The sequence below is a fragment of the Capra hircus genome, chromosome 2, assembly GCF_001704415.2.
Source record: "Capra hircus breed San Clemente chromosome 2, ASM170441v1, whole genome shotgun sequence".
NCBI classification, from domain to species: Eukaryota; Metazoa; Chordata; class Mammalia; order Artiodactyla; family Bovidae; genus Capra; species Capra hircus.
The window spans coordinates 22785853-22800694 of NC_030809.1; the positions used below are offsets into that span (position 1 = coordinate 22785853).

At 39.0% G+C, this 14842-nt stretch overlaps 1 protein-coding gene across 13 annotated transcripts in view; it reads left to right on the forward strand.

Moving 5' to 3' along the window:
* Positions 1-14842, forward strand: part of DOCK10 (dedicator of cytokinesis 10) — a 308358-nt gene that overhangs the window by 201829 nt on the left and 91687 nt on the right. For all 13 annotated transcript variants that reach the window (XM_018058883.1, XM_018058892.1, XM_013973005.2 and 10 more), the window contains exons 12-14: positions 10309-10530; positions 10717-10839; positions 13132-13214. In XM_018058883.1, the coding sequence (XP_017914372.1) occupies positions 10309-10530; positions 10717-10839; positions 13132-13214 (428 nt within the window). The remainder of the gene's footprint in view (positions 1-10308; positions 10531-10716; positions 10840-13131; positions 13215-14842) is intronic.

Below are 14842 nucleotides of genomic sequence, written 5' to 3' on the forward strand. Positions count from 1 at the left end.
CTGCCACAAAATTTCCCTTTTAACTTACAGAAGCAGCAACAAAAGGACTCTGCTTTATGGTTCTTTCCATTAAATCAGCCCAATAGTTCAGAGTTTCCAGATATACTGTTTGTATCTTCCTGGTGGAACTTGATGGCTTTTAAATCCACATTTTTATTTTAATGTTCATAGGTTAATTTTAATGTATATTAGAGAAAATTAATAGTGAACAAATTAACCCTGTGATTTCATAGCTACTACTGCTTATAACAAGGCTAAATAGTGAGTCAAGTAGAATAATATATAAATATTAAAAAAATAATACATGTAAATGGTACTGGGAAAAGGCACTTCACTGATATTTGGGAAACATCACTGTACTCATTAAATCAATAACGATTCCTCTTCTTACTAAATGGGCTCTCTTGAGAGTTCATTTTTAGTATTCTAGGGGACATTCTATGCTAATTGTGAATGTATGGGTGGGAAGGGCACGTTTTGTTAGCATAAATATCATCAAAGGTTGAACTATAAAGAAAGAAAGAAAAAGTACTCAATCTTAACATCAGAAATCCTTGTTAATATATTGGCATGTCCCTTTTCGTTCTTTTTTAATGCATTCTGTTCTTATTTCTAATAAATCATCCTTTAATTGTCATCTTTCACCTTAAAGAGCTTATTTCCAAATCCATGATACAAGCCACATCTGCTTTTAGAAGGTAGAAACAGTATGACATTTTTCTGCAAATTGTATACACAATCCGTATACCTCTCTATTTATAATGTAGTAAAATAAGCCTTGTTAGTTTGACGGTGAGTAGCAGGCAAATGGGTGAACCCTTTCAGAAAGACTGTAACCTGCTTCCCTTGGGTCTTCAAGTACCTTAATGTTTCTCTGAGCCTCCTTCTTCCTGTTCCAGTAGCAGGGTAACGGTGTGTGCTGTGGACCTCAGGTTTAATGAGGAGAATTTGTAAATATGATGCATGTAAGATATTGATGTTTTCAGTGTTACCTATGAGATTCTTGTTGACAAATGAGCTGAAACTGAAATGTATTTCCAGTAAGAATCTTCCCCCCAAAAGAAGTTTCTTCATATTTTATAAACTGTAACTTGCCCTAGGTATGTGACAGAGTGAAAGTAGTTAAAGTTGCATTTATTCATTCTCCAGCAAATACTTTATTCAGTGCACCTAATGGAGCTAGACTTGTTCTAGTTCAGTTCAGTTCAGTTGCTCAGTCGTGTCCGACTATCTGTGACCTCATGGACTGCAGCACGCCAGGCCTCCCTGCCATCACCAGCTCCCGGAGTTTACTCAAGCTCATTTCAATCAAGTTGGTGATGCCATCCAACCATCTCATCCTCTGTCGACCCCTTCTCCTCCCGCCTTCAGTTTTTCCAAGCATCAGGGTCTTTTGCGTTAAGTCAGTTCCTCACATCAGGAGGCCAGAGTATTGGAGTTTCAGCTTCAGCATCAGTCCTTCCAATGAACACTTAGGGCTGATCTCCTTTAGGATGGACTGATTGGATCTCCTTGAAGTCCATGGGAATCTCAAGAATCTTCTCCAACACCATAGTTTAAGCATCAATTCTTCGGCGCTCAATTTTCTTTATAGTCCAGCTCTTACATCCATACATGACTACTGGAAAAACCATAGCCTTGACTAGATGGACCTTTGTTAGCAAAGTAATGTCTCTGCTTTGCAATATGCTGTCTAGGTTGGTCATAGCTTTTCTTCCAAGGACTCTTTGCAACCCCATGGACTATACAGTCCATGGAGTTCTCCAGGCCAGAATACTGGAGTGGGTCGCTTTTTCCCCTCTCCAGCAGATCTCCCCAGCCCAGGAATCGAACCAGGGTCTCCTGCATTGCAGGCAGATTCTTTACCAACTGAGCTATCAGGCAAGCCGCAGACTTGTTCTAAGTACTGGAGAAACAGCAGGGAACAAGACGAACAAGGTCCCTAGCCTCTTGAAGATTAGAATCTTTGGGAAAAGACCGAAGTAAATAAGGAAACAAATGAATTAACTAGAAACTTGCACACTGTGCAGAGTTTATAAAGTAAATCAATATATAGAGATATGATACAGAATAACTGAGAGGAGAGCTACTGAGGATAAGATGACCACAGGAGACCTCTCCTAGAGGGTGACATGTGAACAGAGACCAAGGCTGAGAAAGGGAAGACATCAGGTCAGGGCAAAAGGTTCCAGGCAGAAGAAAGAACAAGTGTGAAGTTCCCTGAGACTGGTAACGTTGGCAGATCCTAGGAACTGAAAGGAGATAGTAAAGGGAAGGGCAGACCAAGAGAGGGTGGGAGAAACAGCACAGAGTAGGAGTAGATAGGGTCTTCTACACTGTAGCGAAGAGTTCGGATTTATCCTTAGTGTAATTGGAGGCTCTCCTAGGGTTTGAAGCACTTTAAAATGGTTTGATCTAATTCTTAATTCTAATTTAAGAATTTGTGTTCTTAAAACATCCCATCAGAGGAATGGACTGAAAGAAATGAGGTGATCAAGGAAAACAGAAGTTTATTACTACAGTTCACATAGTGGCTTGCTCTAGGACTGGCAAAGAGGAAGGAGAGGAATGGATGGGTTTGACTGACGTTTTGTAAATTGAATTGACAGATTTTTTGGATTGTGGGATATACAGATAAGGAGAAGAGAAATCTCAAGGATGAGTCTCTAGTTTTTGCTTTAGACCCTTATATGCATAGGGGTGTCCTTACTAGGAGGACAAGACTAGAGGAAGAGCAGATTTGGGGGATACAGGCCAAAAAGTACATTATGGCCATGTGAAGCTTAATTGGCCTACTCAATATCCAAATCAAGATGTCCATTAGGCAGATTCAAACACATGTTTAGAACTCAAGGGAATGGCATGAACAGTGATATAAATCTGAAAGGCTAGTCCAGGCAGTGACATACAGGGAATCATGTAGAAATTTTTGTGTATGTAAGAAATATTAAATGGATGAATATTGAAGTGACCAAAGAAAACTCAGAAGGAATGGTCATTGATGTAGGGATAAACCAGGAAAGACTGACTCATGAGGCCAAGAAAGAAAGAGTCAGCTGTGTGGAATGGTGCTAAGAAGCTGAGTAACATGAAGCCAGAGAAAAGCATGGTAGATGTGGCCGCATGGAAGATGACTATAGCAGGAAAAATGTTCCTTTATGTGAAAGTGTTAGGAGTATTCAGAACATATTTTCACTTGGAATTTAAAAAAATAAAGTAAAAAAAAAAACTAGAAACTTAGTCTTGAAACTATTTAGAAATATTAGGAAAATTTAACCTAAATCATAATATCACTTAATCATTTTATTAAATAAAAATGAATTCTTTTTTTGACCAAATACATCCTTCTTCTTCTTGTTTAGTTGCTAAGTCATGTCTGACTCTTCTGCAACCCCATGGACTGTAGCCCACTGGGCTCCTCTGTCCATGGGATTTCCCAGACAATAATGCTGGAGTGAGTTGCCATTTCCTTCTCCACGGCATCTTTCCAACTCAGGGATCAAACCCAAGTCTTTTGCATTGGCAGGCAAGTTCTTTACTGCTAAGCCACCAGGGAAGCCAAAGTACATCCTTAAGTGTGATTAAAAACTCAAATTTAGAAACAAACATCAAAGAGAATGGGCTTTCTTTCCAGTGCCAGGGTCATGCGACTCCCTCCACGTGGATTCCTGTGTGTGCGTGTGAAGTCCTATCAGTCGTGTCCGATTCTTTGAGACCCTATGGACTGTAGCTCTCAAAGCTCCTCTGTCCATGGGATTCTCCAGGCAAGAATACTGGAGTGGGTTGCCATTTCCTTCTCCAGGGGATCTTCCCAACCCAGGGATCAAACCCGCATCTCTTGAGTCTTATGCATTAGAGGGCAGGTTCTTTACCACTAGCACCACCTGGGGAGCCTGTTGGATTCCTATCTTTATATTAAACCCCATATTCAGAAGCTAAACATTTGTATTTGGCTCAGTCTTGGGCAAGAGAATATGTCCAATTCAAAGAGCAGCTTTTGGGAGCCCTTTCATATCTGTCAGGCCAAAGGGATAAGTTGTTTTCAAGTGTTCTGTATGTCTGTATCATTTTTAATTAATCTTGTAATTGATACAAATGTTAAAACAAAAACTAAGAAAATACTTTTAAGAATAGTTTCAAAGTGCTTATAAACAATGTAAAAAACTGATAAAACAGGCTCATCTGGACTCAACTTCAATTTTATATGTAATGGCATTGTTTTAAAAAATCTTTTTGCGATTATTCAATGACACTCATTTATTCATGTCGCTGTTTTTAAACTCATTGTTTTTAACTCAGCGAACATGCTTTTAAACTAATTGAAATGTTTCTCCAAGTTGCTGAAGAGCCAACAACAATGCAGTTGCATTTAATGAATGAGCTTTTAAAAAGACTCCCCAAAAGAACTTTTTCATGATGAGGAAAAAATACTTGACAGCATATAATTTTTCAGTCAGTCAATTGAAAACCAGCTTCAAGTTGATGGCTTTAGAGTATAAAATATTTCTTTGAAAATAGAAATTGATCCAAAAATCTGAACTAATGAAGCTGCTTTACAGCAGAAGTACATTTAGAATTTCATGTTCTTAAATTTTTTTAAAGAAAAATACAGAATTTTAAGCAAGAAACCTATGATGATTTGTTGGGCTTTGTAGGTGCTTTACTAAACAAATATTTATTGAAAAACCAGTGATTCAAAAAGTAAGATGTGACATTTAAGTTGAAAAGATGAATTAGAAGAAATAAGTGAATCACCATATGAGCTTTATTTTTGATTGATTATCAAAGTAGGTAATTTATTTCCACTAACAAAGCAGAAGTGAAAATCAAAAGGGGGCAATCTGCAAAATAATAATAAGGATTTTTTTCCTGTGACCTTCAATGTGTTTTGGGTTCCTACCTGAATTATTTCATTTAATTTTGTATTTTTCAACTCTTGGCAGACTACCAGTACCACAAACCAAGAGTTTTTCTAAATTAAATTGGTAAAATATGAAACTTTTACATTTTGTCTTATTTTTTTAATTTGTTGAATTTTATATTATATGTATAATTCTAACAGCAAGGGATCTGCCAGATATTGCTAATTTTAAGGAATTAAACTAATACCCTTATTATAAGCTAGCCATATTCCTGCATTTCAAAGAACACAAGATACTTACTAAACATTCAGCAAAATTGATGACATGAGTGAATCTGTATAGTGATAAACTTACTCACAATGTGTTTTCTGTATATAACCTACCTATCCACAGAATATTGGTGGATGAGAGGCATCAGTTCAAGATTAAGAAGCATAAACAAAACTTTCAAAACTTTTTATAAGTTATATACATTTTAAGAAGTCTATAGTTAATTACATATGCATGTATTTACATATGTATATATAATTACTCATGTGTATATTGTACATATATCTGTGAATATAATTACATATCTATATTTCTGTCCTATTTAAATTCTATTGCATTTGACATTTTTCTAGTTGAAAATTATTTCTTTATTAAATCTTTCTTCTTCAGTGTCTGTGATACTCTGGCAGCATTAAACATTTGTATCAACTTGTTTTAAAAAATCCCTCTCCACTCCCCAGTCTTCTTTGTAAACTGGTTTTCCCTCTCCCATCTCTATCCCATGCATGTTCATATTTCCTAGGATGCCGTTCTGCCATTTCCTAGGATTTTCTCTTTTTTTCATTTCATGCTTGAATAGGAACCCACACACCCAAATCTTTCATTTTCTACTCTCCAGCCCAATTTCCTTGACTGAGCTCAACACTCATATACCCCACTACTCCTGGAATGTGCTACAAATAACTTTCTGTGCTGAAGAATTCATCTTTGTATCTTCATCCTATACATTAGTGAATGGCATTGTCATTCACTTAATTTCTATAGTCCCAAACCTGAGAATTTTCTTTAATTCATGGCCCTGTGAACCATCTCTCCAAGCAACCAACACACACACACACACATGCAATGCGTTTCCAAGGCTTCTAGTTGTCCCTCCCTAATGTTTCTCAAGTGTATTTTCTACAAACACATCCTACTGTGCTTCCACTCTGATCTCACTCTAAACCTGTGTTGTTTCATGTCTTTGTGACTTTGCCCATGTTACTCCACTTACTGGAAGCCCTTATAAACTCCTCTTCACCAAACTTCTACTTCTTTACTCAAATAAGAAACTCTTCCTTCCCTTTCCATCTTCCTTTACCTTCTCATTTTCCCTTTAGTCTCATCTTCCTCTTCCTTCCTAGCATGGTAGCAAGAGGTCGAGGGGGCAGTCACACTGAGGCTTGGAGCTGAGTGAGCCCAAGAACCCCAGATGATTCGGGGGAGAAAGCCACATGGAGACTGAGAGGTGCCATGCCCTTGGACTTGTTGGGAAGTGGGGCACTGTGCAAGGTAGTACAGAGGAGGCAGCGAGAGAAGATGCTACTATGATTGGGAGATGGGTTACTTTGAAACCAAAAGTAAACTGATTGAAGAAATAAGTAATTATTGATGAGTCAAGTTTTTCACTACTGGAAGAAATCTTTACAAATATGAAAAAGAGAAAGCTTAGAAAGAACTTTTGAGGATCTTGATTGGAAATGGAGCTACAGCATGAACCCATGAGTTCTTTGCAAATATTCACATACAGATAGTGATAAAGAAATCATTGTTAACACAAGCTCATGTGCCTGAAGCACAATGAGGCCGAACAAACTGAAACATAGGAGTTTGGAGCAGAGAGAGGTTATTGCAAGGCCATGCAAGGAAACAGGTTGGCTCGTGCCCTAAAAAGCCTCTAGCTCTGCAAAAGGTTTCAGCAAAACATTTTTAAAGGGAAGATGACACAGGCATCTGAGGGTGTGATCAGCTTGTGAATAGTTCTCTGATTGGCTGATGGTGATGTAGCAGGGTCCTGTCGCAGGGGTTAACAAGGTTATTCATCCTTAGGCTCAAGGAGGCCTGGGGCTATGTGCTCCTGGTCATCAAGTAGTTCTTCCTTTTTTTTTTTTTTTTTTGCAGGAGGCCGGGGGGGTTGCGGGGGGAGGAAGGGTGGATTTCATATCTGCAGAACAACTCAGGAAATCTGCATGAAATACTGTCATCTAGGGCTTCCCAGGCGGCTCAGTGATAAAAGAATCCTGACTCCACCTGCCGGTTTGATCTCTGGGTCGGGAAGATCCTTGGAGAAAGAAAGTGAAGTCGCTCAGTCATGTCCAACTCTTTGCAACCCCATGGACTGTGGTCTACCAGGCTCCCCCATCCATGGGATTTTCCAGGCAAGAATACTGGAATGCGTTGCCATTTCCTTCGCCAGGGGAATCTTCCCCACCGAGGTATTGAACCCGGGTCTCCTCCATTGTAGGCACATGCTTTGCCATCTGAGCCACCAGAGAAGGCCGTGAAGAAGGAAATGGCAACTTACTCCAATGTTCTTCCTAGGAAATCCCATGGACAGAGAAACCTGACGGGCTACAATCCATGGGGTCACAAAGAGTTGGACACGACTGAGTGACTAAACAACAACTATTAATATTATCTAGGTACTTCCGAGAGGTGCTAAAGCAAAGGATATGGGGGAAGGCCTGTCCTGGGAAGGCCCCATGGGGTCCTGCTCAGTTATAATTGTAGCTGTGAATATTGTGTGCATGTATGTATGTGTGTGTGTGTCCCAGAAACAGTGAGCCTAACAAGCACCCAGATCTTGATTTCAAAGTGTCACCCTCACTCACAGGAACCAAGGGTCTTTGGAGGAATGGCTGGGGCATGAAGAGTAAGGATGAACCTGAAAAACCTTGTTGGGTACAGAAAGAGGTACTCCAAAAACGATGAAGGCCTGCCATAGAGACATAGGAGCTACACTGAAGGGTGTACCTCTAGCCAAATCTAGGACAACTTGAGTATCACTCTAAATAATGATAGTAAGCGATGGAAATTTACTGAATAAAATAACAATCTGTGAGTCTATATACATATATGTGTGTGTGTATGTATGTATTATATGATTTTATACAAATATTATATTTTGCATATTGTATATAAAATATATAATAAACTTCCAGTGCAGGAGGCACAAGTTTAATCCCTGGTCAAGAAACTAAGATCCCATATGACTCATGACTCAACCAAAATAAAGAAAGAAGTAAGGAAAAATATATTTAATGACTATATAACATATGTAATATATAGTATTATGTATTGCATATAACATAAATAGAAATATTATACTATATAAATAGTAATAATAGCTTACAGTGAATGTTGTCAGATTTGTGATCTCCAAAGATTTAATTTCAGGAACAGGGACCAGGCTTGATCACTCAAGAGCTTTTGTGTAGCAGAGTTTTATTAAAGTATGAAAAAGGGACAGAGAAAGCCTCTGACACAGACATCAGAAGGTGGACAGAGAGTGTCCCCCTCACTAGTCTAAGTGAGGGAATTATAACTTTTTTAGTTAGTTATTACAATAAATCAAAATAATGTCTCAAGGTTGTAAAGATCTTACTAGACACACTCCCATAATTTACATTTTAAGAAGACAGGATTAGAACTAAAAATAGAAAGGTTTTACCGGACCCACTCCCATAATGTATACATTCTAAGATATCAGGATTAGTCAGAAGGTTTTCAGAAAGAATGCTCAAACTACCACACAATTGCACTCATCTCACATGCTAGTAAAGTAATGCTCAAAATTCTCCAAGCCAAGCTTCAACAGTACGTGAACCATGAACTTCTAGATGTTCAAGCTGGTTTTAGAAAAGGCAGAGAAACCAGAGATCAAATTGCCAACATCCATTGGATCATCGAAAAAGCAAGAGAGTTCCAGAAAAAACATCTATTTCTGCTTTATTGACTATGCCAAAGCCTTTGACTATGTGGATCACAATAAATTCTGGAAAATTCTGAAAGAGATGAGAATACCAGACCACCTGACCTGCCTCTTGAAAAATCTGTATGCAGGTCAGGAAGCAACAGTTAGAACTGGACATGAAACAATGGACTGGTTCCAAGTCGGGAAAGGATTACGTCAAGGCTGTATTGTCACCTTGTCACCTTGTTTATTTAACTTATATGCAGAGTACATCATGAGAAACGCTGGACTGGATGAAGCACAAGCTGGAATCAAGATTGCCAGGAGAAATATCAATAACCTCAGATATGCAGATGACACCAGCCTTATGGCAGAAAGTGAAGAAGAACTAAAGAGCCTCTTGATGAAAGTGAAAGAGAAGAGTGAAAAATTTGGCTTAAAGCTCGACATTCAGAAAACGAAAATCATGGCATCTGGTCCCATCACTTCATGGCAAATAGATGGGAAAACAATGTCAGACTTTATTTTCTTGGGCTCCAAAATCACTGAAGATGGTGACGGCAGCCGTGAAATTAAAAGACGCTTGCTCCTTGGAAGAAAAGCTATGACCAACCTAGATAGCATATTAAAAAGCAGAGACATTACTTTGCCAACAAAGGTCCATCTGGTCAAAGCTATGGTTTTTCCAGTAGTCATTTATTTATGTGAGAGTTGGACTATAAAGAAAGCTGAGCATGAAGAATTGATGCTTTTGAACTGTGGTGTTGGAGAAGACTCTTGAGAGTCCCTTGGACTGCAAGGAGACCCAACCAGTCCATCCTAAAGATCAGTCCTGGGTGTTCATTGGAAGGACTGATGCTGAAGCTGAAACTCCAATGCTCTGGCCACCTGATGGCAAGAACTGACTCATTGCAAAAGACCCTGATGCTGGGAAAGATTGAAGGCGGGAGGAAAAGGGGTCGACAGAGGATGAGATGGTTGGATAGCATCACTGACTCAATGGACATGAGTTTGAGTAAACTCTGGGAGTTGGTGATGGACAGGGAAGCCTGGCACACTGCAGTCCATGAGGTTGCAAAGAGTTGGACATGACTGAGGGACTGTACTGAACTGCACTCACAGAAAGGAGAAACTGTCCTCAAGCAGGATACATTGTTCTTATATAATCCTTAGTACAGAGTTTAAACTGAGTTGTTTGTTGTGTAATCATCAGTTCTTGGCTTAAAGAAAAACATGTTTTATGTGACTAAGACTAAGGAATGTAGAGAAAAAAAAGACATTTGTCCTTTCCTCCTCCTCGAGAATTCTAGACCCCTATCTCCTCCTTGAGAGCCCCAGACCCCTCTCTCCTCCTCGGGGACCCCAGACTTCTTATCAACCTGCCTAGTAATTGACTCTCTCAGTAGTATTTTATCTATTGTGTTATTAAATACTGTACTAAAGAGGCTATTGTCTGTGTAATGGTTTTATGTCAAAACCACCAATTCTTTTTTCTTCCCGCAGATTGAGCCTTTTTTTGTGAGTGTGGCACTTTATGACCTCAGAGACAGCAGGAAGATTTCTGCCGACTTCCATGTGGATCTAAACCACACTGCTGTCAGGCAGATGATCTTAGGGGCATCCGTGACTGTGGAAAATGGAAACATAGACACTGTCACTCCCAGACAATCAGGAGAACCTCACATCAAGGGATTTCCAGAAGAATGGCTAAAATTTCCAAAGCAGGTTGAGCTTCTGTTTATCTCTCATAGGAGGGAAGATGTTTTTTCCATTGTTCTTACCAATAGATTACATAAGATGAACAGTTTTCCAAATAAAAAATCCCCTAAAGTTGTACTGTAAAAGTAGACTTTTGTATATGTCTTCATTGTGGTTTCTTAGATGCTTATTATTTGTTTTCTTTGTATACAGGCTATATTTTCTATAAGCAATCCACACGCGGAAATTGTTTTCGTGGCCAAAATTGAAAAAGTACTGATGGGAAACATTGCAAGTGGTGCTGAACCTTATATTAAAAATCCAGACTCCAACAAGGTAATGCATAATCATTTAATAAATGATTTCAGCTACTTTCAAGAAATAAAAATCACACTGCTGATAGGTTATGGTGAACAATGTCAGATTCCTGATCTCCAAAGATTCAGCTTCTGGACCAGGGGCCAGGTTTGATCACTCAAGAGCTTTTGTGTAGCAGAGTTTTATTAAACTATTGAAAGGGACAGAGAAGCCTCTGACATAGGCATGAGAAGGGGGACAGAGAGTGCCCCCCTCGCTAGTCTTAGCAAGGGAATTATATACTTTTTCAATTGGTTATTACAATAAATCAAAAGAATGTCTCCAGGTTGTAAAAATTTTCCAGACCCACTCCCACAATTTACATTTTAAGATGACAGGATTAGAATTTAACAATAGAAAGATCTTACCAGACCCACTCCCATAATACACATTTTAAGATACCAGGATCAGTCAGAGAAGAAGAGAAGGCGATGGCACCCCACTCCAGTACTCTTGCCTGGACAATCCCATGGATGGAGGAGCCTGGTAGGCTGTGGTCCATGGAATCGCGAAGAGTCAGACACGACTGAGCGACTTCACTTTCACTTTTGACTTTCATGCACTGGAGAAGGAAATGGCAACCCACTCCAGTGTTCTTGCCTGGAGAACCCCAGGGATGGGGGAGCCTGGTGGGCTGCCGTCTATGGGGTCACACAGAGTTGGACACGACTGAAGTGACTTAGCAGTAGCAGCAGCAGGATTAGTCAGAAGGTTTTCAGGAAGGAGAAACTGTCCTCAAGCAGGATACATTATTGTTATATAATCCTTACTACAGAATTTAAACTGAGTTGTTTGTTGTGTAATCATCTTAAAGAAAAAAAAAAAAGTTTTATGTGACTAAGACTAAAGAATGTAGAGAAAAAAAAAGACATTTGTCCTTTTCTCCTCTTGAGGATTCCAGACATCTATCTCCTCCTCGAGAGCCCCAGACCCCTTTCTCCTCCTCCGGGACACCGGACTTATCAACCTGCCTAGGAATTGACTTTCTCACTGCCTTGATGAGTCATCAAGTTTGATAAATATGAGTCTTAAAATAGTCCCTTGTTAATGAAATGAGTATCCAGTTGGAAATTTAAAGTGTATAGTCTCAGCTTATGTTTTTCGATACAGTAATTGTAACTGAGAATCTATTGATGAAAATAAATTCACGAGGATAAAATTTTAACTCCCAAGGACCAAAGTGTTAACAGTAATGAAAAGTTAGGATTAATCTGACTGGAAACAAGGAAATACAGTTTACTAAGACATCAGCAATGCTTATGCAGAGCTAAGTGAAAAAGTGAAATAATTGTTTACTGAGTTATGATAATACCTAAATGAAGAAAGAGGAAAGAAAATGCCATAAGTTCCTTAAATGGTGGGACTACAGGACATTGTTTCTGCTTTCTCTTTTCAATTACTGCATTTTTAAAATAATTGAATGTTATTATTGTAATAGAAAATAAATACAAAAAGTTTTTATTATCCACCCAAAGATGTATATTGGAAAATAATGTGTAATAATTGAATTTGAGGGTGTGTGACAGTTTAGGACCATGTCTAACATATTTATGAGAGAGTGCTTTAAAACCCAGCCTGCCACCTATTTTTGTAAATAAAGTTTTATTGAAACACATTTACACTGATTCATTTAAGATTATCTTTGGCTGCTTTCCTACTGTGGTGACAGAGCTAAGAAGCTGAGACAGACTGCATGGCCCGCAGATCCCTATGTATTTACCATGTGACTCTTGACAGAACAGATTTGCTGACTTCTGTCATAACAAAAAGAAATATAGGACAAACTGTGAATGTAAATTTGATAACTCTTTCCATTCAATATTTTAAAGTCTCTTACGTCAGGAAAAAGAAAGGGGGGGGGGTGAAGTTGGTGTTCCAAGATAAGATGTTTTCTGCATTTAAAATTTGTAAACTAAGAAGAGAGACTTCCCTGGTGATCCACTGGTTAATACTCTACGCTTCCAAAGCAGGGGGCACTGGTTCGATCTCTGGTCAGGGAACTAAGATCCCACATGCCACGTGGGATGGCTGAGAAGTGAAAAAGGAATAAAGAGAGGATGTTTAAAAAATAATTAAAGAAAGAAAAACCTTATGCAATAATTTGAACACAGATGGCATCATTTCACTCTTTATAGGGTAGAATCTCTGGGCCAGTAAAGCAGGATTTCACTGATTTTCAATGTAAGATAACACAGAAAAGTATTTATTCCCATTTTACATGGACTGTTTCTATAGTGATGTTCTAAACAATGTCTCTATTTATTTCCTTAGTATGCACAAAAGATACTGAAATCCAACAGGCAGTTCTGCAGCAAGTTGGGGAAATACCGCATGCCGTTTGCTTGGGCAGTGAGGTAGGTTGACAGTTGCAACCAACAGAATAGAAATGCATTTATAATCTACGTTGAAAGCTTCAGTTTTGAACATGTCTGTGTTACCTGTTATTTTTAACATGCCAACACCTAGAAGAATGCCAATGTGTTCATCTTCATAAATAAATACCTGGAGTTCCCTAGAAACATGTGTTTTACAATTTAGCAAGTCAGCTCATAATAGACTGGGACCATGACACGGGTGCATTGTATGTATGGTATCCAATGGTCATAACATCTGTATTATATAAAATTCAGATGGAAGCACCATGATTTCTTATGCAGCTACATGTTTCCATCTGTGCAGAAAACACAGGTCTATATATGGATGGTCACATGAAGCTATCAGATCAATCCCTTGAAAACTCTCTGATTTTGGTACTTATTATTGTAGCCACATTTATCAGTACCAGTTGACTCTCTGAGCAGAATGCTGAGTTATGTGGACAGTAATGGTGGAGTCACCCACCTGGGTATATAACCTCTGCATAAAGAACAAAAATTGCCTTTCAGATCTTTTTAAACACCAATTACTATTGTCTCTCTCGGCCTTCTTGTGTCTTTGCTGCTGCTGCTGCTAAGTCGCTTCAGCCATGTCCGACTCTGTGCAGCCGCGTAGACGGCAGCCCACCACGCTCTTCTGTCCCTGGGATTTTCTAGGCAAGAACACTGGAGTGGGTTGCCATTTCCTTCTTCAATGCATGAAAGTGAAAAGTGAAAGTGAAGTCACTCAGTCGTGTCCTACTCTTAGCAACCCCATGGACTGCAGCCTACCAGGCTCCTCCATCCATGGGATTTTCCAGGCAAGAGTACTGGAGTGGGGTGCCGTTGCCTTCTCTGTCTGTGTCTTTATCAGTACTTAATTTCTTAAAGGAAGAAGAGCCTGGCATAGACATGGCAAAAGGTCAACAGTGTACAAACTGAATGAACTAATAAGGATTAATTAGTGTTACCAAAAAAGAACACCTATTGGGTATCCATTTGAATATTGATTACACCCCAATGCAAAGAACTTTAAAATACAGGAGAAAGGGGGAACTGGTTAGTTATGCCATTTTCAGGTCTTACAGTATCCAGTGAGGTGAAGAACCAGAGTACACTCACCAATATCTTTCATAACTTTGATACTAGTATTGAAAGTTGGAGATAGTCCTTAGATACAAGGAGGAGAAATGTGGAAATCTGGGGCAGCAGTAATCAAGGTAAACTCATGTAGTCTGTAGGAATTAGTTTGCCCTAAGGCAACCCTCTAAGGAGAAAGAGACAAATGTGGTCCAGACCAGGAGCCATTTATAGACTATAACTTTGAGTTAGTCTCCTTTCTGAGTCTCAGGGTCTCCATCTACAGAATGAAGCTGACAACACCTGCCTTGTGAACAGTAATGCAATCGTAAGCACAAAGGCAGCTGTCATAATGCACATCATAAATATCATTTTATCTCCTTTAATGTCTCTCCCCATTCTGTTTGAAAAAAGATGCTATTTAGGAATGCTGAACCCTTTATAATGAACTTAATTCTTTTTATTCCTCATAAGCTTCAAGAAAAAGGATAACTAAGATGCAGAGAACAAAAGTATAGACACCAAGAGGGGAAAGGGAGGTCGGGATG